At 39.4% G+C, this 23,921-nt stretch overlaps 1 protein-coding gene across 3 annotated transcripts in view; it reads right to left on the bottom strand.

The window, feature by feature from the left end:
- The window catches only part of CDH17 (cadherin 17), a 73,222-nt gene that overhangs the window by 37,587 nt on the left and 11,714 nt on the right, over nt 1-23,921 (bottom strand). For all 3 annotated transcript variants that reach the window (XM_024572313.4, XM_045181733.2, XM_045181732.2), the window contains exons 2-3: nt 8,662-8,733; nt 1,389-1,487 (exon numbers count right to left, since the gene is read on the bottom strand). In XM_024572313.4, coding sequence (XP_024428081.2) covers nt 1,389-1,487; nt 8,662-8,709 — 147 coding nt within the window. In that variant the 5' untranslated portion in view covers nt 8,710-8,733. The remainder of the gene's footprint in view (nt 1-1,388; nt 1,488-8,661; nt 8,734-23,921) is intronic.

The following is a 23,921-nucleotide window of genomic DNA, read 5'->3' as shown; positions in this document are numbered from 1 at the left end:
GCTTAGTTGTCTTTAACTTGATTCAAAACAATTTTGCTAGGTTGTATTGTGACAGCTGTTGTATCAGCACGTATTTAAAAAAATTCACAATTGGGCCCTGGCCAGTGTAGCTCAGTGGATTGAGCACTGGCCTGTGAACCAAAGGGTCACTGGTTTGATTACCAGTCAGGGCACATGCCTGGATTGTGGGCCAGGTCCCCAGTAGTGGGTGCGTGAGAGGCAACCACACATTGATGTTTCTCTTCCTCTTTCTCCCTCCCTTCCCGTCTCTCTAAAAATAAATTTTAAAAAATCTTTAAAAAATATTCAAAACCGGTAAATTTTTATGCAGCAATTTTAATATTGAAGATGGAAGAAAATGCAACATTTTTAGCATATTATGCTTTATTATTTCAAGAAAGGTAAAAATGCAACTGAAATGCAATAAAAAGAGATTTGTGCAGTGTATGGAGAAGGTGCTGTGACTGATTGTGTCAAAAGTGGTTTGTGAAGTTTCTTGGTATTATTGACATTTTGGCCAAATAATTCTTCACTGTGGAGCTGTCTTCGCATTGGAAGATGTTTAGCAGCACCCCTGGCCTCTACCCACTAGAAGCCAATAGCAGGAGATAGCTGACATACTCAAAATATCCAAATCAATGAAGTTATTGATGAAAACAAAAAAATGAACCTTTTATCTTATGGAAAAAACATAACAAACTTTTTGACCAGCCCAATATTTCAAGTGATGCTGAATGAAGGAATCTACAACTCTTCCCCAACACAGTAATAAAGAGTTCAAAGGAACATCTTACCAAAGCAGGGTTTGCTGCATTATTGCCACAATACAAAGACAGAGAGAGTACGTATGCTTGACTAGAAGTCAACTGTTTTCTAGTCTCAGCTCTGCCATTAACTTTTGTAAGCTTCAGTTTTCCTATATGTAAAGCAACCATTTGGTATCAAAAATGTCTGAGGTCTTTTCTAGCACAAAGATTCTGTGATCCTAGGAAGGAAATCCTCATCTCCTACTCCTCTACCCCAACACACACACACACACACACACACACACACGAAACTTTCAGCCGTGACCACTGATATTGAGATGGCCATCCCACTCCCCAAACTGGTTCTCTTCCCATCCTTGAAGGGGAGACAGAGCCTGCAGGCACCAAGATCCCTTCTCCCAGGATGGGGGTACTTGGCCCAGACACAGTTGAGAAAATCCAAACAAGGATGTCAGGTACAACACTTTATAATACTGAGGACATCCATCTCTCTGAGTAACTTAGCTTCTGAAATTGTTCTTGATAATGAGCTCTGTCAAACCTCTGTTTTACTTCCTGCTGCAGAGTGATAAGAGTAAAAGTCTACTGAGAGAGCATGACAGTGATCAATTTAATCATTACCTGGAATATGATTTGACTGGGTTCTTGGCCTTCGAAAATAGAAAATGTCATGGGCTTCAGGGGTCCACTAAACCTCCCCTCTTGGCCATATCCACTTGTCTGTTAAAAAAGAAAAAGAAAATTAGCATCACCATCTATTATCACTTGCTAATTTTATTATGGCTTCCAGGACTGAAAAACGAAACATAAAACTTTAATCTGGAAGAAAACAATGTAAAATCTAGTTAAAACAGGCAGAAAGAGATCTAATATTTGTTGAGGCTTTACTATGTCAAAACGGCTTGCAAGGAGCCTTGCATTGCTTTTCTCGTTGAATCATACCATTCAAGCAGTGGCCCATAGGGAGAATATTAACTCCATGGTACATATGAGGTTCAGAGAGGTTAAGCTACCTGCTCAAAGGAAAATTCGTAAGTGGTTGACACAACAGCTGTACACAGATCTAACCGAACAAAGGTTCATGATCTTCTCACAGTCCCACTCCGCCTTTTAAATTCCAGATGTTTTTACACCAGCTTCTTAAAACATCTCCCTTCACTTCTATTAGTTTATAAGGAAATTCATGGAAGATTCATAGCACTCTGGAGTTCACAGTCTCCCCAGGTAAAACAGAATTTATCAGGGGGAAAAATGAACACACAGATGTGTTTAGTTCAATGCTTGTTTGGCACATAGTAACACGGTAAATTTTAGTCAAATTTGATCTGAATTTGAACTGTAAGTTTGAGAAAAGCTTACTGTTTTAACATTTGATTCACAATCTGTACTCATTTAGAAAACAATAAAAGCACAAATGCAGTACCCATACTAAATGCACTTCAAGCAGTAGCCCCACAACAGTTCTAAAATCCAAAGACCTTGAACTTGAAAGACAAGCAGCTCCATGCAGATGCCCAAATCCAGGCTGGGATAGCAGTAAGTGGTGGCTGGAACAGCGGGCAAGTTAGTATGTGTTGAGCTCTGTCCTAAACACAGTTAATCCTGACAGCAACCATAGGGAGGTAAATTGATTGTTAGCTCCATTTTATAGGTGATGAGACTCAGACACAGAGAGGTTAAGTAATTTGCCAGGTAGCGGCAGGACGCAGAATTAAAACCTGTGACTCTTAAACTGGCCCTCTCAGCCACTATAAGCCCACTATGCACCACAGGGAGCAAAAGCAGCAGAGACAACCTGGCAGAAAGCCAGCTGCATCCACGGTATGTGGAAGAATATGACTTTCAACTAGGGAGAATGGGGAGCATTCGGCACATGCCCCTGCCATCCCTTTGCTCCTAGGATGACTGCACCTTTGAAAGGAAACACGAGGCAGAATGGAGCAAGTGGCATGCAGGAAGTGACAGCCAGCCAAAAACCCACCCGTGGAGGGGCATCCTCTGGGAGGAGGGATTTAGCCTCCATACCTGATGCTGGTTTCCCCTCCTTCCTGAGTGGTTCTTCAGACCTACTTGTGCTGGGAACCAGAGGTGGAATATGTTAGGATCAGAAGCATATGGCAAGTCAATGGTTTTTGAGCTAGACAGGTAAAACCAAAAATGTAAGAAGTAGGTGAAAATGGGAGAGAATTTGTCTTCCAGTATTTGGGGAAAGCAAGTATATTCTTGCCATGGAAATTCTGGGAATAACCCCCCAAAAATTAGCAACGGAGTGATGGGAAAAATGATCTTACACGAAATCTCTTGGTTTGTTGAATCTTAAGTTGATACTGCTTGTCTGATAAAGGAAAAATAACATAGGAGAATGCAGAGGGATTTGGAATTTGGTGTCCTCTCCTTCAGCATTGTAGCAGACTCTTGGATTAACTGTCTCCCAACATCATCAACCTCTCTCCCTTGGGAAGTTGAGTGTTCTCTTTCCCAGACTTCCTTGCAGCTAGGAGGGTGGTCAAGTGAACTATTTCTGGTTCATGAAACAAAAGGGAAAGTCTGCTGGGAAATTCTGGCCAAGCTATTGTTTTCCTGATGAAAAACAGGACAGACACAGCCGGAGTTGCCGTGTACGCCTCCCTGTTGTTGCTCAGACAGTGGACCTGTGTCTGTAGCTGTGATCGCCATCATGAAAGCATGAGGGGACGAACCAGCTCAGAGAATGGTGGAACAAAGATAAAGAAGCCCAAGTCTCTAATAATATCACAGAAGTGCTACACCTGCCCTTGATTGCCACTTTAGGCTTCTTGTTATCTGAGGAAAGTAAACCCCCATTTATTGAAGACCTCTAAAGCCAAACTTCCTGTTACTTATAGCTAAAAGTATTCTGTACCAACACAATAATTCTATAGACTTCCAGCTCATCCCTTCCTTTTTAAGTGTATCATCCTCAGGGGTCTCTTCCTCACTTTCCACTCCTTTCCTACATCTTCTTTAGCTCCAGCAGCTCCTCTGGAAGGTGGGGCACAGAAACTGGGTGCAAATAGCCAGGTGCCACCATTGCTGTTCCAAGACCAAGGCAGTGATTCCTGTGGGGCTTCTGCTTAACAGAAAACTGCCTTCATCAACTTTCCAGTCACATCAGCAAGTGGTCAGCTTTTCAGCTGATCACACCAGTGACAGTATCCAGAGGAAAACTGCATTAGTCAGACGAACCTCACAAACCAGCCTGCATTTTTCCTATGGATAAGCTGGCTCACCTATCAGTAAAGGAGGTTACATCTCAGTGCAAGGTTCAAGGTTGGGTTCTTATAGCCGGGCAACCCATCCTTCTTCCTGCCCATTAACATAGCTATTTGGGCTATAAAGATTTCAAAATCCATGTACACACCATGAGTCATCAGGCCATACTGCCAGAACTGAAAAGAACAGTGTGGTGGAAATATGTGGAAGGACCACAGGGTTTATGAAGGACTTGGAGAAAATAACATCCACCGTCTTGTACAAAAAGATGAAACAAAAGGATGAGAATGAAACTGCCATTTTTGAGTGTTTCTGTGTGGCAGCTATGGGACTAGACCCTCCACACACATCATTTCTTCTAGTCCTCAACATTATCAGGAAATTATCTCCAGAGAAGTCCCACAGAAGGGACACTGATATAGCTACAGTGGGGTAGAGCCAGCCCTGTTGGACCACAAACCCCATCTCTGAACAATGTAGCTACACTGCCTTCCAGGCCATCAAAGGACATCTGCCTGCCTGGTAGCCACCCTCATTGCACTTTCCAGCAAGAGTTCTCTGTATTGATTATGTAGTATTAATGCCAAATTATTATTCCTCTGGAAGAAGCATAGGCCCAGGCAAAACTCTAAAATAAGTGGCTTCTCCCTGATTTCCCTGCCTCCCTCCCTATTCAGTGCCCTTCTCAAACCCTGAATTACTTACTTGTTCTCTCTTCAGTGCCCTTGCAATATTCATGCGGTATTTCTAACCTACTTATGAAAAACCAGCTCTCAGAAAATAATAAGAGAGCCCTTTGCAGTAAAGAGTATGTGATTGGGAAACATTTTAAATTACTATCTCTGCTGAAGAAAGCCTTATGCTAAAGGCAAGAAGCTTCAACTAAACTTCCATTCCTCATAGGAAAGGTTCTAGGAGTAGAGGTGAGTGGAGGCAGGAATTTCAACGGCCCTGAAAGCCCACCACACAGGTAGCAGTTTCTTCCTTCAACCACAGACAGCTGTGCTTGTGGCTGTCTTCTGGGCATCAGTATTTAGGCAGTATTTCTTACTGTGGGCAGAAATCCTACTGGACTGAGAATAGAGAGAGAAAAACTTATCTTCAACTTTTATCCAGGAATAAAAATATATGTCCTTTTCTTATATAAAAAGGGGATGAGCCCACTAAAATCAAATCATTGTGATAGAATCATCTCTCTCTCTCTCTTAGATTTCATTGTTGTTTCCTAATATAAGCCCATAATTACATATTTAATTTACCTTATTCCTGGCACTGTGCTATGTGCTGAGGCTACAAAGATGACTAAAACACAGTCCCTTCCTCGTGGAGGTCAGGGTCCATATGATTGTAGACACTGAATATTCAAAACACTGTAGGACTTCTGGTCAAGATGGAGGCATAGATAGACATGCTCCACCTCCTTGCCCAACCATAAAAAAGATCACAACTAACCTAAAACAAAAAAACACCCAGAACTGCCAGAAAATCAAATTGCATGGAAGTCTGATAACCAAGGATTTAAAGAAGCCATATTCGACCAGGGCGGAGAAGGTGCAGAAATGGGGAGTGGGGCCAGAGAGGACGCAGTGTGGCAGTGGTGGTGAGGCAGTGGTAGCAATGGCCAACAGAATGGGTGGTCTCACGTTCATGTGTGATGAATAAAAAATGGGAGGGATACCTTGGGAGCAAGCAATCCCAGCCCCAGGCCTGACTGCGCAGTCCAGGGCTCAAGTGCCAGGAAAACAAAACCTCACAATTTCTGGCTGTAAAATCCAGTGAGTGTTGGAGCAGTGGAAGAAACTGCAAGTCTCTCAAGAGAGTCATTTAAAGGGCCTGCACAGTCCTAGAACATACGCAAACCTACGCACCCTGGGAACCACCATAGGGGCAGCAGCAAGAAGGGTGCCAGTAGCATACAGTAAGGGGCTGAAGTGACTGGAAATGGGGTGAGTGCCAAGCATGCCTCTAGCAGCCAGGCAGCAGCATTGTCCCCTCTCTGGCTCCTTCCCCACATACAGTAGTAATAGTCTTGCTACAGCCTGGCAAACAGCTAAGGCTCTACCCCATACAACTTAACAGGTTCAATAAGACAGAGAGTCAAAGTAACTCTAACTAGTACACAGAAACAAACACAAGGAGGCTACCAAATCAAGGAAACAAAGAAATATGGCCCAAAGGAAAGAATAGAGCAAAACCCCAGAAAAAGAAATAAGCAAAACAGAGATAGCCAACCTATCAGATGTAGAGTTCAAACCACTGGTAATAAGGATGCTCAGAGAACTCACAGTGTGTTGCAAAAGCATAAAGAAAAAAATGAAGGCTACACTAAGTGAAATAAAGAAAAATCTACAGGGAACCAACAGTGAAGGGAAGGAAGCCAGGGTTCAAATCTACAATTCGGAATATAAGGAAGAAATAAACAATCAACTAGAACAGAATGAAGAAACAAGAATTTGAAAAAACAAGGAAAGAACAAGAAGACTCTAGGATATCTCCAAATGTGCCAACATCTGAATCATAGGGATGCCAGAAGGAGAAGAGGGAGAGCAAGAACTGGAAAACTTATTTGAAAAAATAATGAAAGAAAACTTCCCTAATTTTGTGAAGGAAATAGATATACAAGTCCAGGAAGCACAGAGAGTCCCAAACAAGTTGGGCTCAAAGAGGACCACACCAAGACACACAATTAGAATGCCAAAGGTTAAAGATAAAGAGAGAATCTTAAAAGCAGAGAGTTACCTTCAAAGGAGTTCCCATAAAACTATCAGCAGATTTCTCAAAAGAAACTTTGTAGACAAGAAGGGACTGGCAAGAAGTATTCAAAATGATGAAAAGCAAGGACCTATAACCAAGATTACTCTATCCAGCAAAGATATTATTTAGAATTGAAGGGCAGATAAAGTGCTTCCCAGACAAGGTAAAGCTATAGGAGTTCATCATCACCAAGACCTTATTATATGAAATGTAAAGGGATTTATTTAAGGAGATCAAAACTATGCACAATAAAATGACAACAAACTCATAACTGAATCAACTGAATCTAAAAAACAAAAACAAACAAACAAAAATGAAAACAATCTAGGAAAACAACCAGACCGGAACAGAATCACAAAAATGGAGATCATTTGGAGGGTTATCAGTGGGGAGGGGGAAGGGGGAGAATGGAGGAAATGGTACAGGGATTAAGAAGCATAATTGATAGGTACAAAATAGACAGGGGGAGGTTAAGAATAGTATGGAAAATGGAGAAGCCAAAGAACTTATATGCATGACCCATGGACATGATCTAAGAGGGAGACTGCTGGAGGGAAGGGGGGTACTGGGTGGGGGAGGCAAAGGGGGAAAATTGGGACAACTGTAATAGAATAATCAATAAAATATACATGTAAATGCTCTAATAATGATAATAGCTAATGTTTATTAAGTACTTAGACTGTACAAGTCACAAATATGAGGACTTTAAAAATGCATTATCTCCTTGAATTGCCACAACATTCTATGATCAAGTACTCCTATCAGCCTCATTTCACAGGGCAAAAAACTGAGGTTCAATTCTTAAGTAACTCACCCAAGTTCCTATCACTGGCAAGATACAGTGCCAAGTTTGAACCTAGATATGACATCACCACAACCTTATAATACTAGAGAGAGCAAAGGACATTTAAGAGGGTCGGAAGAGGACAGAAGTCAAGTGGGGATGTTTGACCCAGACTTTAGGCACTCCTAGAAACAAGAGTTGAGCCCCTGGTCTTTGAGGATGCAGATTGCTCATAAAGATTGAACAGGAGATTATCCACTCCTCCACCTCCAACCATGGGAGGAGGGCTCTTGATAGTTTCACAAGTTTGGTTCTATTTCACTCTGTAAAAATTTTGAGCTGTGTGGGCTCTAGGAAACTCTCTGGGACTTAAAATTTGACATTTTTGTGTGTGTGTCACAGAAGGAAAGAATACATGATTTGAGGTATGAGCATCTTGAAGTGTTTTTCTAAAGAGAAAGCAAAGGCTTCCCCATAATCTTGCTTCATAATAGAACAAATTGGCAAGTATATGACATGTTTGCATCTCATGAGTAAGAGCAGGATGGCACCTCACTGTCTATCCAAGGTCAAAGGTTATATTTCTCCAGGGTTCATCCGGCTCCACCTTCTAGAAGCTTGTCAGTCACTAGGATTAGTTCAACAAATGGCTAAAGACAAATTTAACTAGAAACTCCAAAATAAATAAATATACATACATATACACAGAGCAGAGCAAGGTTAAAAATAGAGAAAATGCTTTTGTGTGTGTGTTTCAGTGGTAATTTTTCATGGCCATAGTAAAAAAAAAAAAGTCACAATAGAAGGACTTACACTAATGCATGTATTGGTATGTGTTTATTTCCAGATTCCCTGAGTTATACATGGAGGTCTAAACCTGAGTAGATAGATTTGTTTTAAGCCTTGACCAAGCGCTATTGGCTTTTAAGAGCTGAGGAGAAAGTACAGACACATGACTTGTAGTAATTTTCATCAAAAACATCACATTGGGGCAAACTATGTGTCCTTTGTATATGATTTAATGTTGATAGACTTTTAAAAAAAATTATAACCATTGATCTCTTGGTATGCAGTAGAAGGGTGGCAGAAAATATTTTTGTAAATAAGAACATCCTCTTCTCTTACCAAATACAGTGTGAGGAGACATAAGCAGTGCAGATGGGCTTGTGCCATCACGGTTTTCTTGTATTCAATCTCCTGTGAATAAACCAGAGATAAAAGTGATTAGTTACGAGTCTGTTAAAATCATGTCTTTCCAACCAGAAAAGATCATTGGATGATATCCAGTAGTAGAATGGGATCCCTAACAGTCCTGCCTTTATATGGAACAACCCAGTCTTCCAGAAGCTTCACAATACTTCATTCATAGTAATGCACAAGTCAACATCCCCAAGCAAGCTCATGCTTCTTCCATTTCTTTCACCACTCCACTTTCTTATAATGTTCATTTAAGGGTCTTAAATGATAGGCAATCATTTAATTCTCACTCATCATATGGTTGGGAAAGCTATGCTTCTGCAAATGCCAGTATAACTAGATACTAAAATGTCAGTGGTTCTGATTCAAAGCTACAAGTATATGAGATTCCTCAAACAGAAGGAGCCCAAGAATGTTCACAACTCTCCATTCAAATACCTCTTTTGTCTTTTAAACATTGCTGTTAACTATGCAATATACTTAAGGAAAACATGTACTTCTCATTACTCCAAAACCAATTCAATAAGAATCCAAAATTCTGCCCTTACTCTATGCTGTTCCGTATTATTTTTCCTTTGCTCCCATCTCTTCACATTTCACAAAAATTACACTTTTCACCCTGAGACTTGTGGCAACTAACAGATTTGAAGACCTGAGAAAATTTTTCCACATGGCCTGAAAAGCAGCATTGTTGCTTATCACACTGTACTAAATAAATAAATAAATAAATAAATAATTCAGAGGCAGCTCAAGATGGCAGCATAGGAAGAAGATCCTGACCTTACCTCTTCCCGTGAACAAAAGTCTACAGCTACATGTGAATAAATTCCCTCTGGGAAGAACCTGAAGACTAGCTGAAAAGCTCCCCAACAACAAAGGATAAAAGGGCCACATTGAGATGATAAGAGAGAGGTGGTCTTACAAAAACCCCATTCCTGGCACGGCAACCCATGACCAAGAGATCTCACAAATACACAGCTCCTCGCTGAGGAGTGAGGGGCTTGTTCCCCACATGAGGCATCCCAACCCTTGAGACCTATACTAGAGATACAGCCCCCAAACAATCTGGCTTTGAAAACCACTGGGGTTTATGTCCAGGAGAATCATAGGGCTGGAGGTAATGGAGATTTCACTTTTAAAGGGCTTGAAGCAGACCCACTCACCCAGGGACCTAGTGCAAAAGCAGTCAGTTAAAAAGCACCTAGACCATGTGTGAAGAAATTAATTTACTAATCTTAAAGCATTTACCAGAAAGGCAGGAACCTGTTGGAACCCTCTCTAGGAACAGGGGTACTGGCGAGGATCACTTTTGCCTTCTCTCTCTACCTTGCTACCACTGGCACTGGTTTTGCCTTCTCTCTCTACCTTGCTATCACTGGCACTGGTGAGCACAGTTTGTACACTTTCCCTCTAACCTGCTAGCGCCAGGGATACACCCTGCCCTGTGTCACACCCGCGGCCCCACCAATCGTTCCCATGGCCCTGCCAAGGCCAGCAGGTGCATGCAATCCACACAGGGGATGCCTCTTGAGTGCCTGGCTCTGGTGACAGGATTGTATTTCTGAGCCCCACACATATGAAACACTTAGAAAGACAGCTATCGGCAGGTTACCACCCCCAGGGCACTACAAAAACAGCACACTGAAACACATTATCTGTATTGCTATGAAAAAAAGACCCATTTGCTTGTCCTGGAACGTCAGCCTAAGGGGTAGGCTTCAAGTATACCACACATCTAGAGGTCACAGAAGTGCTCTCAGGGTATGTAGGCTGGAGGACATCATCTTTGTTCTCTCCCTTACTTCTCTGTAGCTCACCAGTACCTCCCAGAAAGGGATTTGTCTGGAGTCCCAATTTGTGTAGCAATCACCAAGGGGAAACCTCTAGATTACCTGGTCCCAAAGCCAGCAGGGTTCAAAACTGTGATCCCACGGTATTGTGTAAACTTGCTGAATGCCTTAAAGGCTGTTGCCTTCAGGTTAGTTTCCATTCAGCCTGAAACTAAGCACTGACTGAGATCCCTCCCTCTGGAACACTCCTAGGTCTTGGCACATCCTCAAAAACTGGGACCTATTAAAACTAACTCAGTCTTCTTACACGATCACACAGGTTGGAGAGACAACCAAGAAAATAAGTAAGGTTAAACATTAACTTTCACCTCCTACACAGGGCTACTCTTTCAAGACTGGGAGAGAAAGCTCTTCTTCACGGTACACAGAAACAAACAAGAGAGGCAGGCAAAATTAGGAAACGGAGAATATGTTCCAAATGAAAGAATAAGACAAAAACTTTAATGGAATACATATCAGTATTTACCTATTGGAGTTCAAAGTAATGGTCATAAAGATGCTCACTGAACTCAGGAAAAGAATGGATGAGAATTTCAGCAAAGAGATAGTAATATAAGAAAGTACAAAACAGAAGTCACAGAGCTGAAGAATACAATAAATGAACTGAAAAATACACTAGAGAGGTTCAGTGGCAACTGGATGAAGTAGAACAGATCAGCAATGTGAAAGACAAAGTAGTAACACTCACTCGAACAGAGAAAAAAAATTTTTTAATGGAGGTAACATAAGGGACCTATGGGACAACATCAAGTGGAATGACATTATAGGGATATCAGAGGGAGAAGAGAGAGAGCAAGGGGCAGAAAAAAAATGAAGAAATAATGCAGAAAACTTCCCTAACTTGGGGGGAAAACAGATATCCAGGTCCAGAAAGCACTGAGAGGTTCAAAGATGGACCCAAAGGCCCACACCAAACACACTGTAGTTAAAATGTCAGAAGTTAAAGATAAAGAGAAAATCTTAAAAGCAGCAAGAGAAAACAAGTTGTTGTGAACAAGGGAACCCCCATGGGACTATGAGCTGATTTCTTAGCAGAAATGGTGTAGGTCAGAAGAGAGTGGCATGATATACTCAAAGTGCTTAAAGGAAAAAAGCTTCCCAACCAGAATTCTCTACCTGGCAAGGCTATTATTCATATGGAAGGACAAAGTTTTCCAGACAAGTAAAAGCTAAAGGAGTTCATTACCTCTAAACTGGCCTTACAAGAAATGTTAAAGGGACTTCTTTAAATGGAAAATAAAAGGCACTATCAAGTAAATGCATATGAAAGTTAAAATCTCATCAGTAAAAACAAATATATATTAAAGGTAGTAGATTAACATTCTATAAAGCTAGTATGAAAGTTAAAGACAAAAGTATAAAATTAACTGTAACTACAATAATGAGTTACGATGTACACACAAAATAAAAGATGTAAAATATGTCATTAAAAACAAAACATGGGGGGCTGATAAATGCAGAGTTTGAAAAATGCATTCAAAACCAAGGGGGAGGGTGGAGAGGGGGGAGGGAGGTGGGTTCAGCTGGGGTGGGGTGGAGGGATGGGGAGAAAAGGCATACAACTGTAATTGAATAACAAAAAAAAAAAAAATGCATTCAAACCTAAGTTGCTATCAACTTAAAATAGACTGTTATGTATACTACTGTATGTGAACCTCATGGTAACCAAAAAGCAAAAACCTAAGTAGATACACAAAAGATTGTGAAAGATAAATATTAACATAGCACTACAGATATTCATTGAACCACAGGAGGAGAGCAAGAAAAGAAAAAGAAGCTGCAAAAAAAAAGCCAGAAAAAAACAACAAAATGGCAATAGCACATAACTGTCAATAAGTAAATGTAAGTGAACTAAACTCTGCAACCAAAAGATGTAGAGTGGATGAATAAATAAAAATAACGAGACTCATCCATATGCTGCCTACAAGAGACTCATTTCAGACCTAAGAACACACACAGACTGTAAGTGAAGGGATGGAAAAAGATATTCCATACAAATGGTAATGAAAGAAAGCTGGGGTAGCTATAGTTATCTCAGAAAAAATAAACTCTAAAACAAAGACTGTAATAAAATACAAAGAAGACCATTACATAATGATGAGTCAATTTGATGAGGATATAACATTTGTAAATATTTATGCACCCAACATAAAAGTACCTTAATACGTAAAGCAAATATTAACAGACTTGAAGGGAGAAGTTGACATCAATGAGATAGTAGGAGACTTACATCAATGGATAAATCATTCAGACTGAAAATCAAGGAAACAGTAACCTAAAATGACACATTAAACCACATGAACTTAATAGAAATACACAAAACATCCCATCTAAAAGCAGCAGAATACACACTCTCCTCAACTGCATATGGAACAGTCTCCCAAATAAATCACATGTTGGGCCACAAAACAAGTCTCAATAAATTTAAGAAGATTGAAATAATATCAAGCAGCTTTTCTGACCACAACGATATAAAACTAGAAATCAATTATAGGAAGAAAACTGAAAAATTCACAGATGTGTAGCGATTAAACATGATACTGAAGAACCAAAGGGTCAATAAATAAATCAAAGGAGAAATCAAAATATACCTTGAAAAAAATGAAGACAGAAATACAACATTCCAAAATTAATGGGATGCAGCAAAAGCAGTTCTAAAGAAGGAAAGTTTATAGTGATACAGGCCTACCTCAAGAAACAAGAAAAAACCTCAAATAAGTGATCTGACTTTCCTTCCAAATCAATTAGACAAAGGAGAACCAATGAAGCTGAAAGTTGGTAGAAGGAAGGAAGGATCAGAGAAAATATAAAATAGAAACTAAAAACAATAGAAAGGATCAATGCGACTACCAGCTCATTCTTCAAAAAGATAAATGAAATTGACAAAACTTTTAGCTAGACTCACCAAGAAAACAAGAGACTCAATATATAAATAAAATCAGAAATGAGAGAGTTTTTTGTTGAGGATACTGGCCTGTAAAGATCATAAGAGAAAATATGAATTATTATATGCCAGTAAATTGAACAACTTAGAAAAAATGGAAAATTCCAAGAAATATACCATTTTCCAAGACTGAATCAGGAAGAAGTAGAAAATCTAAGTAGACCAATTACTAATAAGGATGCTGAATCAGTAATCAAAAGCCTCTCAACATACAAAAGTCCAGGACCAGAAGTCAAGTCTTTGCTGATGAATTCTACCAAATATTCACAGAAAATTTAATACCTATCCTTTCCAAACTCTTCCAAAAATTGAAGAGGAAGCAATGCTTACAAATTCATTATATAAGGTCAGCAATACCCTGATACAAAATCCAGACAAAGACATCACAAAAAATGAACATAGATGCAAAAATCCTCAACAAAATATTAGCAAACCAAATTCAACAATGTATTAAAAGGATTATACACCATGATTGAGTGGGATTATATTGCAGGGATTCAAGAGTGGTTCAACATTTTCAAAATCACTCAACATGACACACCACATTAATGAAATGAAAGATAAAAATTATATGATTTTCTCAATAGATGCAGAAAAAGCACTTGACAAAATTCAATATCCATTTATAATAAAAGTCCCCACAATGTTGTTATAAAGGGCACATGCCGCAACATAATAAAGGCCATATATGACAAACCCATAGCTAACATCATACTCAATGGAGAAAAGCTTAAAGCTTTTCCTCTAAGATCAGGAACAAGACAAGGCTATACATTCTAACCACTTTGATTCAACAGGGTATTAGAAGTCCTAGTCACAGAATTAGGCAAGAAGAAAAAATAAAAGGCATCCTAATGGAAAGGAAGGAGTAAAACCATCACCATTTGCAGATGACAAGACACTATGTGTAGAAAATCCTTGACTCCACCAAACGCCACCCCCCCCCGCCACAAACCTGTTAGAACTAACAAATAAATTCAGTAAAGTTGCAGGACACAAAATTGATATACAGAAATCTGTTCTGTTCACACACACTAATAACAAACTATCAAAAATAAATTTAAAAAGCAATCCCATTTACAATTGCATCAAAAAATAAAATACCTATAAATAAATTTAACCAAGGTGATAAAAGACCTGTACACTGAAAAGTATAAGACATTGACAAAAGAAGTTGAAGAAGGCAAATAAATAGAAAGGTATCCTGTAGTTCCGGTCAGGAAGAATTAAAATTGTTAAGTTTCTATGCTACCCAAAGCAATCTAAAAATTCAGTGCAATCCCTATTAAAATTCCAATGGCATTATTCACAGAACTAGAACAAATAATTCTAAAATTTATATGGAACTACAAAAGACCCTGACTAGCCAAAGCATTCTTGAGAAAGGAGAACATAGCTGGCAGTATCACACTCCCAGATTTCAAACTATACTACAAAGCTATAGTAATCCAAAAAATATGGTATTGACATGAACACAGACACATAGATGAATGGAATAGAATAGAGAGCCCAGAAATAAATCTACAAATATATGGTCAATTAATTTATGACAATGGAGCCAAGAATATACAAAGGGCAAGGGACAGTCTCTTCAATAAATGCTGTTGGGAAAACTTTGCAAAAGAATGAAACTAGACCATTATCTGACACCATGCACAAAAATTAACTCAAAATGTATTAAAAACTTGAATGTAAGACCTGAAATGATAAAACCAGAAGAAAACATAGACAGTAAGCTCCTTGACATCAATGTTGGTGTTGAATGTATGGATCTGACTCTAAAAGCAAGGGCAACAAAAGCAAAAATAAACTAGGGGGACTGCATCAACTTAACTTCTGCTTCATCAAAATGAAAAGCAAACCTACAGAACAGGAAAAAATATTTGCAGTCTTATGTCTGATAATGGGTTAATACTCAAAATATCAAAGAATTCAAACAACTCAATAGCAAAAAAAGAAAAAGAAAAGAAAGAAAGAGAGAGAGAGAGAGAAAAGAAAAAAAAAACAGTCAAATTAACAATAGGCAGAGGACCAGAAGAGACATTTTTTTCAAAGAAGATATACAGATGGCAACAGACACATGAAAAGATACTCAACATCACTAATTGTCAGAAAATACAAATCAAAAGCACAATGAGATAGTCACAACACCTGCTAGCTTGGCTATTGTCAAAAAATACTCAAAATAACAAATGTTGTTGAGGAGGTAGAGAAAGGGAACACAGATAATGTTGGTGGGAATGTAAACAGGTGCAGCCACTATGGAAAACAGCATGGATAATCCTCAAAAAATAAAGATAGAACCACCATACCATCCAGCTTTTCCACTTCTGGGTATTTATTTTTAAAAAAACTAATTTGAAAACATGTATACATGCCTATGTTTATTGAAGCATTGTTCAAAATAGCCAAGATATGAAAATAACCGAAGTGTCCACTGATGGATGATTAGACAGAGAAACTGTAACACACACAGATATACACACACAGGGAATGGACTAGTACTCAGCCATAAAAAAGAAGGAAACTTTGCCATTTGTGAAAATATGAATGGATCTTGGGGTATTATTCAAAGTGAATAAGTCAGAGAAAGAGAAATATTATATGATTTCACTTATACGTGGAAACTAATAAGCAAAAGAAAGAAACAAAATAAAATCAAACAAAATGCATAGATACAGAGACCAGGCTGGTGGTTTTAGGATGGGAAGCGGGCGTGGAGGTAGGCAAAATGAGTGAAGGGGGATAATTGTGGGGTGACAGAGGCTAACTAGACTTACTGTGGTGATCACTATGTACTGTATAAAAATATAGAATTATTATGTTATATACCTGAAACTAATATAATGTTACATGCCAATTTATCTCAATTTTTAAAAAAATGTTTTATTAACATTTTAATCACATTATTATCTTTAGGGATTTTGGATGACCTTGGGTCACTTTATCTTGTCTTTATTTTTTTATGTTTTTCTACATTGAACATATCACTAATATGCTCAGCATAGAAAAATGGTTATTAAAAGTCTAACCACTCTACCATTTATGCTACCTATTTTCTGTACCTTTCCCCCTTCCCTCCCCACCCATTCTATTGCTGATAACCTTCCACGTGATCTCCATTTCTGTGGTTCTGTTCCTGTTCTAGTTGTTTGCTTAATTTGCTTTTGTTTTTGTTTTTGTTTTTGTTTTAGGTTCAGTTGTTAATAAGTGTAAATTTGTTGTCATTTTACTGCTCATATTTAGAAAATAGACAGGGGGAGGTTAAGAATAGTATAGGAAATGTAGAAACCAAAGAACTTATATATATGACCCATGGACATGAACTAAAGGGGGGAATGCAGGTGGGAGGGGGTGCTCGGGGCAGAGGGGAATAAAGGGGGGGAAATAGGACAACTATAATGACATAATCAATAAAACATTTTTTTAATTTTAATTTCTTATTGTTATTCAATTACAGTTGTGTGCCTTTTCTCCCCATCCCTCCACCCCACCCCAGCCAAACCCCCCTCCCTCCCCCTCAATAAAACATTTAACAAAATATTTAATAAAATATTACCAAACTGAAAAAAAAAGTCTAACCACTCTAAAATTTTAGATCCTGAAATTTGTAAATGCCTTAGATTTGGATAGCTTATATTCAAACTTTTAAAAAGAGTACTATCCCATTTTGCCTCCCAAATGCTCTGGGAGTTAAAGCGAAATGAGCATTTGTTGAGCACCACCCATGGAGAAGGTTTAGGGAAGGGACTTCACAAACATAGCAACAGTGGCGCAGAAGATGGACTCGGAGTCAGAGAGCTCTGCCTTCTCTTAGCTGTGTGGCGGTGGGTGTACTACTTAATACCTCTGTGCCTGAGTTTCCTCCAATGGAAAATACACAGCAATTACTCAACAATAAATGCATGCTTTCATGAGTTTCTCACAGGCAACATGAGTTGGGAATTGTTATTCTAATTTTATATACGAGGAAATTGAGTTTCTAAGTTAAGCAATTCACCTGATGACACATAGCTAGGAAGTGACAGTGCATGCTTCCAATCAGATCCTTCAGAGTCCAAAGTTCAGGAGCCCTTTTGACTCCTTCTACTACCCCCTCTGTAGTGTGATAGCTGCAGAGAAGTACATATAGGCATAGAGAGGCAGAGATATATAAAATGTACCTATTGTTTATACATGCTATATAAATTCAGTAGTTTACCCCACATTCTACAGTTATTTTAAGGAGGAGCCTGGACTAAAACCCTTCTGGAAAAATTCCCTGAATGTTTAAAAATTAGCTCTTGCCTCAGAATTAATTTGGTTGATGTGTCCAAACATCATGGTAGAATTGGCTTGTTAAGTTGAACACAAAAGAGACACATTTCTACTGCTTCAGACTGCTTATGTGGTTTGGAAAAACATAGGAACAAATAACAGTCCCCGGTTCTAGCATATTGCAATTTAAAACACATGTGACAAAATAAGCTGCTATTCTTAAGTCTAACTATTTTTTATATTAGCAAAAGGAACATGATCAGCAATCGCCGATATTTGCTTAAGAAAGTAAAAAAACAGACAATAACAACACATTTGGAGATCTTTCTCTTCAAACTCCTCAGTATAAGATTTTTTCAATGCTGGCCCCAACTAACTCTTCCAGCCTTATCTCCCACTCCCTTCCCACACCCAAGAGGCCATATACCCAGGTGGACTTTGCACCCCGAGCTTCCCTGCCTCTGTGTTGTTCTCCCCACCTGGCACACGGCCCCGCCTAGAGTCAGTGGACAATTGATATTTGCTTCATGAAGTTGGGTTGAGAGTATCTGGCTTCACCTCTACTTCTACTTCTCATATCTCAGCATCTAGGTCCAAAGTATACATTTACTTTAAAAGCACTGCATTGTTGTAGAAAACTTCTATAATGTTCTAGATCCTGCACTAAGAACTCACAAAATGAGGACAGTGTCTGCCTCCATAGAGCTGGGGCTGAAATCCTTCATGAACTCATCCCTGATATGCAGCCAGAAGTATCTTCTTTTCAGAGCCCCTCCTGCCTGAATATTATTTTTCATTGTTTGTTTACATGTCTGTGTTAGTGTCTCTACTGGAAAATAAAATCCTTCAAGGCAAAGGCTTGATTTTTTTAATTGTTATTTCTTAACCTCTTACGGCTCTTCACTGTATGCCTTGCATATTTTAAGCCCTCACCAGATGTTTATTAAATTCTGAAACATTTGTGATTGCCTAACATTGATATCCTATTAATTTGTCCAGCTTATATGAGCATAGATTTCAGAATAAACATAAACTGTTAAAGAAAACTAATTTGATATTTAAAGCCTTATTTTGATGCAAAGAAATGAATGTTTAATTGTTGACAAAAGGGCTGTTTTATTTTTAAATACATTAACAAATATCTTCTTGGCAAACAGGTTAAGAACTGGTTAACATATATCACTTCACCTTGAACCGATTTTCTTTTCAGCACTTTTCATCTTCAAAATACATATAAACTGAACAATAGAAAAGCAAATAAAAATAAAATAAATTCCTTATTTTAGTCAGATGTTTAGACAGGCCACTGGTTGGGGTGTTTTGATGGAATCTATGCAGTAACAGTAGCAATGCCTGTACCCTTTATTTTGTCATTTACATTGTCTGATCCCTCACAGAAAGGTTTCCAGTGACAAAGAGAAGTCATTTCTCTCCACCCTGGTGCCTAGGGTGCCATGACTCATTTGCAGACAAATCTCCCACACAATGATGTGATTGTTAGGAACTCAAACCCCTGGCTTTAGACTGGCTGGTTGGGTTCCTGGCTTCTCCACTGACTCATGCCTATTAATCTGTAAAGCAGGGACAATAACAGAATCTAGCCCTGACCGGTGTGGCTCAGGTAGTTGGAGCATTGTCCCATAAACCCAAGCATCGTGGGTTCAATCCCAGTCAGGGCACATGCCTGGGTTGCAGTTTGGGTCCCTGGTCCAGGCATGTATCAGAGGCAACCAAGCGATGTCCCTCTCACACACCAATGTTTCTCTCCCTCTCTCTCTCCCCCCTTTCCCTCTCTCGAAAACTGATGAGCCTATTCTCAGGTAAGGATTTAAAAAATAATAATAGTATTATTATTTACCTTTGAGTGTTTGGGGATTCAGTGAATTAATATTTTTGTCTTGATTACTGTAACTTTATTGTAGGGTCTTTTTTAAATTTTTTATTGTTATTCAATTACAGTTGTGTGCCTTTTCTCGCCATCCCTCCACCCCACCCCAGCCGAACCCCCCTCCCTCCCCCACCTCCACCCTCCCCCTTGGGGGAGTGGGGAGGGGACAGTGAGGAGAGGGGATTACAGGAACTACTATAAAGGACACATGGACAAAGTGAATTAATATTTCTCTAACAATGCTTGTCAAATAAAATTCATTCTGCCACCCAAGTTTGCTTAGTTACAGCCTTAAACATTGTCTACAGGTATCTCCCTCTTTAATCCCCAGCCTTCCATGGCCCCAATAATGAGAATACTCAAAAGCAACCTTCACAGCAACATCCCCACCATTAATGTTAGAGTTATACCAGAAGAGGACTTATTGGCCTCTCAGACAAGTCTTGCCTATATTCCCTCTTGCATGGACATAATTCCACTAATCAACTTCACATCCTGGATCGTAAGGATGCTGGACACGCACACCACACCATACACACTTGATGGATTTCCTCAGGAACACTACTTGGAAAAGGACTGGAGGAGCTTTTAAGATAATTCCGTGACTTTTTATCTCAACTACCTGAAATAGTTGATCCAATCACTTGCTTGGAGTTTTTTGCTATTTGTCAGGGTTTCCCTCAGATTGAAAGACTAAATTCAGACAGTTTCTATGGCAACTATCTGAGAGGCCAAGCACAGCCTTAGCAACACAGGTCAACAGTTTGGGGGGGCGGGGGGAAGGAGAAAAGGAGTTTTGAAGAGCCACCACCACTTATTTTAGCCATGGACCACTAACAAACATGGGATCAAGGCTGCTGGTCTTGCTGCTTAAGGCTGATGCTTTTGCTTAATTCACCATAGCCCACAGAACACTGAGAGTCCTCCGTATTCTAAATCTGTGTCCAGGCAGGATAACAACACAAAGGCAGCCAACTTTCACTGAAAGCAGTTTGCCACATACCTCAGACTTCTATATGAATTATCTTATCGATTTCTCATAAGAACACTATGAAGTAAGCGCTATTAAATTTACCTCTTAAAGATAGAAAATCAAAAGGTGAGGTCAAAAGAATTTAGACTTGCCTGGTTAATTCCACACCTATGCTTTTATCTATACATTATTCTCCTTCCGACGGCACAAACATCCTTATGTTGCCATCTGCTATGACTTCATTTGTTACATATCATTCCAAAAATTCAAAAAAGTTATCGTTTTTCTTTCAATGGCTGCTCTTCTTGTGCAGATGCTGACATGACTCTCCCTTCTCAGAGACACCCAGGAGGCTTAGTTCCTTTAGCACATGTATTTCTGTGTTATACCATCTCTCCTCATTTCCCTCCTGAGCTTCATCTCAGCAGTCCCCCATTTTTTTTTAAATCAAGCCAAGTGTTTGGGTTGAATACTGTCCTTTCTCCTCACCCCTCACAAAACCCATAAGTTGACATTCTAACTCCCAAGTACCTCAGAATATGATCATATCTAGAGATAGGTCTTTGCAGTGGTGATAAAGTTAAAATTCGGTCATTAGGGTGAGCCCTAATGCAGTATGACTGGTGTCCTCATAAGAAAGGAAAATTAAGATACAGAAACAGGCATAGAGTGAAGACAACGTCACATCTTGAGTTTTGACTTCCAGCCCCCAGATCAGTGAGACAATACATTTCTGTTGTTTAAGCCACTTCACCTGTGTTGTTTTGTTACAGCAGCCCTAGCAAACTAATACATCAAGAAACTCTAGTTTTTACTGAGAAAGGAGCTGCCATTCCAGAATAGAGGTAGTCTCAATGGAGCTTTATACATGCAGCACCACCAGCATCCCAGGGGGTCCACTCAAAGGTTGATTGGTCCTGCTGCTAGGCTCCAAGGCTCCCAAGAGGCATTTTTAGACAGTCCTATCATTTCCCCACTTGTCTGAGTAAGGGCAGGGAATATGTCCCGGGTCTCAAAACTTACAAGTAACTCAATGCACAAGCATTTTTTTTTTCCTCACTGACAAAAAGTTAAGTTATAGGCAACCTTTAAATAAAGTTAGTTCTCTCTCATCTTTTTTGTTTAAAAAAATCCATTAAGGGCTTGGAATTAAATTAACTCATCCTGTCCTAAAGTTGAACCATGCATTTCCAAAGAACAAACAAGGTGGAGAAGGAGAGGACTGCCAAATTTGTTTTCAAATACCATGAGTGATGTGGGCAGGAAAGAATGTGACTGGAATTCATCACACCACCAGGACCAAACACCCCCAAATATCCTGTGTGCCATTGTGTATTTCACCTTTGCATTGTATATTGCTAAGAGCAGCATAAATTATAAAGCAAGACCAGATATGAATAAAGATCAGACTAAAAGCTCACTCACACCCTTGCTCATCAAGTAATGTTCAGACCACCACGCTTGTTTTGATCTCACTCACAAATCTCTGACACCGATGATATCATTGAAGGGTTGGAAAAATCAAAAAGGATCAGACCAACTGGCACTCTTAACAAGTTAGGGACCAAATTAAAGTGGCCACTAATAAGCTAGAAACAGGCAGGCATAAGAGCAGGGCTGCTGCCTTGCACTTCAGGCTGATTAGGAGGGAGGAAGGAATGAAGAAAAGGAGGGGTAGATAGTCCCCCACCCTGCACATGCGCACACACACACATGAATGTGGGCACTTTTTTCTCTCACTAAACTTTACAATATAGATATGCCAATCTTTCAGCATATGAAAATCTGGATTTACAAATATGTAAAAGTGGGGGTGATTATTTGATGAAATAATTTTATCGATAGATTCATGGTTGGGTAAATGGGCTCCTGGGAGGATATAGTTGGTTCCCTTACAGGACTTAAAATGTTTTAAATTTATATGATCAATTTAAATACAAATCACTAGCCCTGGTCAGGTTGCTCAGTTGGTTAGAGCATCGTCCCATACACCAAAAGGTTACAGGTTCGAACTCCAGTTGGGCACGTACCTGGGTTGCGGTTTTGATCCCCAGTTGCGGCACCTATGGGAGGCAACTAATTGATATTTCTCTCTTACGTCGATGTCTCTCTCGCTCTCTCTCTCTCTCTCTCTCTCTCTATCTACCTATCTATCTCTCCTCTCCCTTTCTCTCTTTCAAATCAATAATCGTATCCTTGGGTGAGAATTAAAAAATAAATAAATATAAATCACTGGCATATTATTATTATCAAATAAAAGAATAATGAGTTATAAGGAATATTTATTCCTGGATAGTTTTTGTTCCACCCAGCACTCCCCCAGAAGAAGCAAGGGAAGGTGCAGTTGGAGTGAGAGGCCCGATCCTCAAACTCACGCGCATACCCAAGCCCTGAATGGAAGGGTCGCCCTGACTAGGTCAAAGGGAAGGAAATCACCCACGTAGGTACAACAGATGGCTATTCTGTCCTGGTGCTTCCCTAACAGCTTCAGCACATTGGCAGTAAGGATGTCAGCATTGAATTCCCTACGGTGTGCAGGCTTATTCCTCAGAAACCCTAGGAGGGAGGCTGGCAAAGGACTTTCTTTTCTATCAAACTTCCCTGGACTAAAGAGGAGGGTAGGAATGATTGTTTCTCATAAAAGGTGGCTTAATTATTTTTGACAAAGGGTTTCTGCATGTATTAAACAACATTCTTCGTGTATTATAAAGTGTACAGATGAGCATTTTGTCAAGATAATAAAGTCACATATTCTGGCTTCAGAAATTCAGTATGAGGTAAGTCCAAATTAGATACCATCCCATTGAGTTTAGACACTAAAATATAAAGAAAAAACGTGCTACATATATACAATGGAATACTACTCAGCCATAAGAAAAGATGAAATACTGCCATTTGCGACAATGTGGATGGATCTTGAGAATCTCATGCTAAGCAAAATCAGTCAGTCAGTAAAAGCTGGAACCATATGATTTCACTCATATGTAGGATATAAACCTGAAACTCATAGACACAGACAACAGCATGGTGGTTACCAGAGGGAAGGGGGTGGGGAGTTAGTAAAGTGTAAAGGGGGCCAACAAAACATATGGTGATGGAAGAAGATTTGACTTTGGGTGGTGGGCACACAAAGCAATACATAGATGATGTATTATAGATGTACACCTGAAATGTATATAACCCTATAAACCAATGTCACTCAATAAATGTAATTAAAATAAATAAACAAGAGACTTCTAGTCGAAATGGCCTCATAGGTACACAAAGCTCACCTCC

The sequence above is a fragment of the Desmodus rotundus genome, chromosome 8 (assembly GCF_022682495.2).
Source record: "Desmodus rotundus isolate HL8 chromosome 8, HLdesRot8A.1, whole genome shotgun sequence".
Taxonomy (NCBI): Eukaryota; Metazoa; Chordata; class Mammalia; order Chiroptera; family Phyllostomidae; genus Desmodus; species Desmodus rotundus.
The sequence above is the reverse complement of the archived record's forward strand: the minus strand, read 5'-3'. Positions and strand labels throughout refer to the sequence as shown.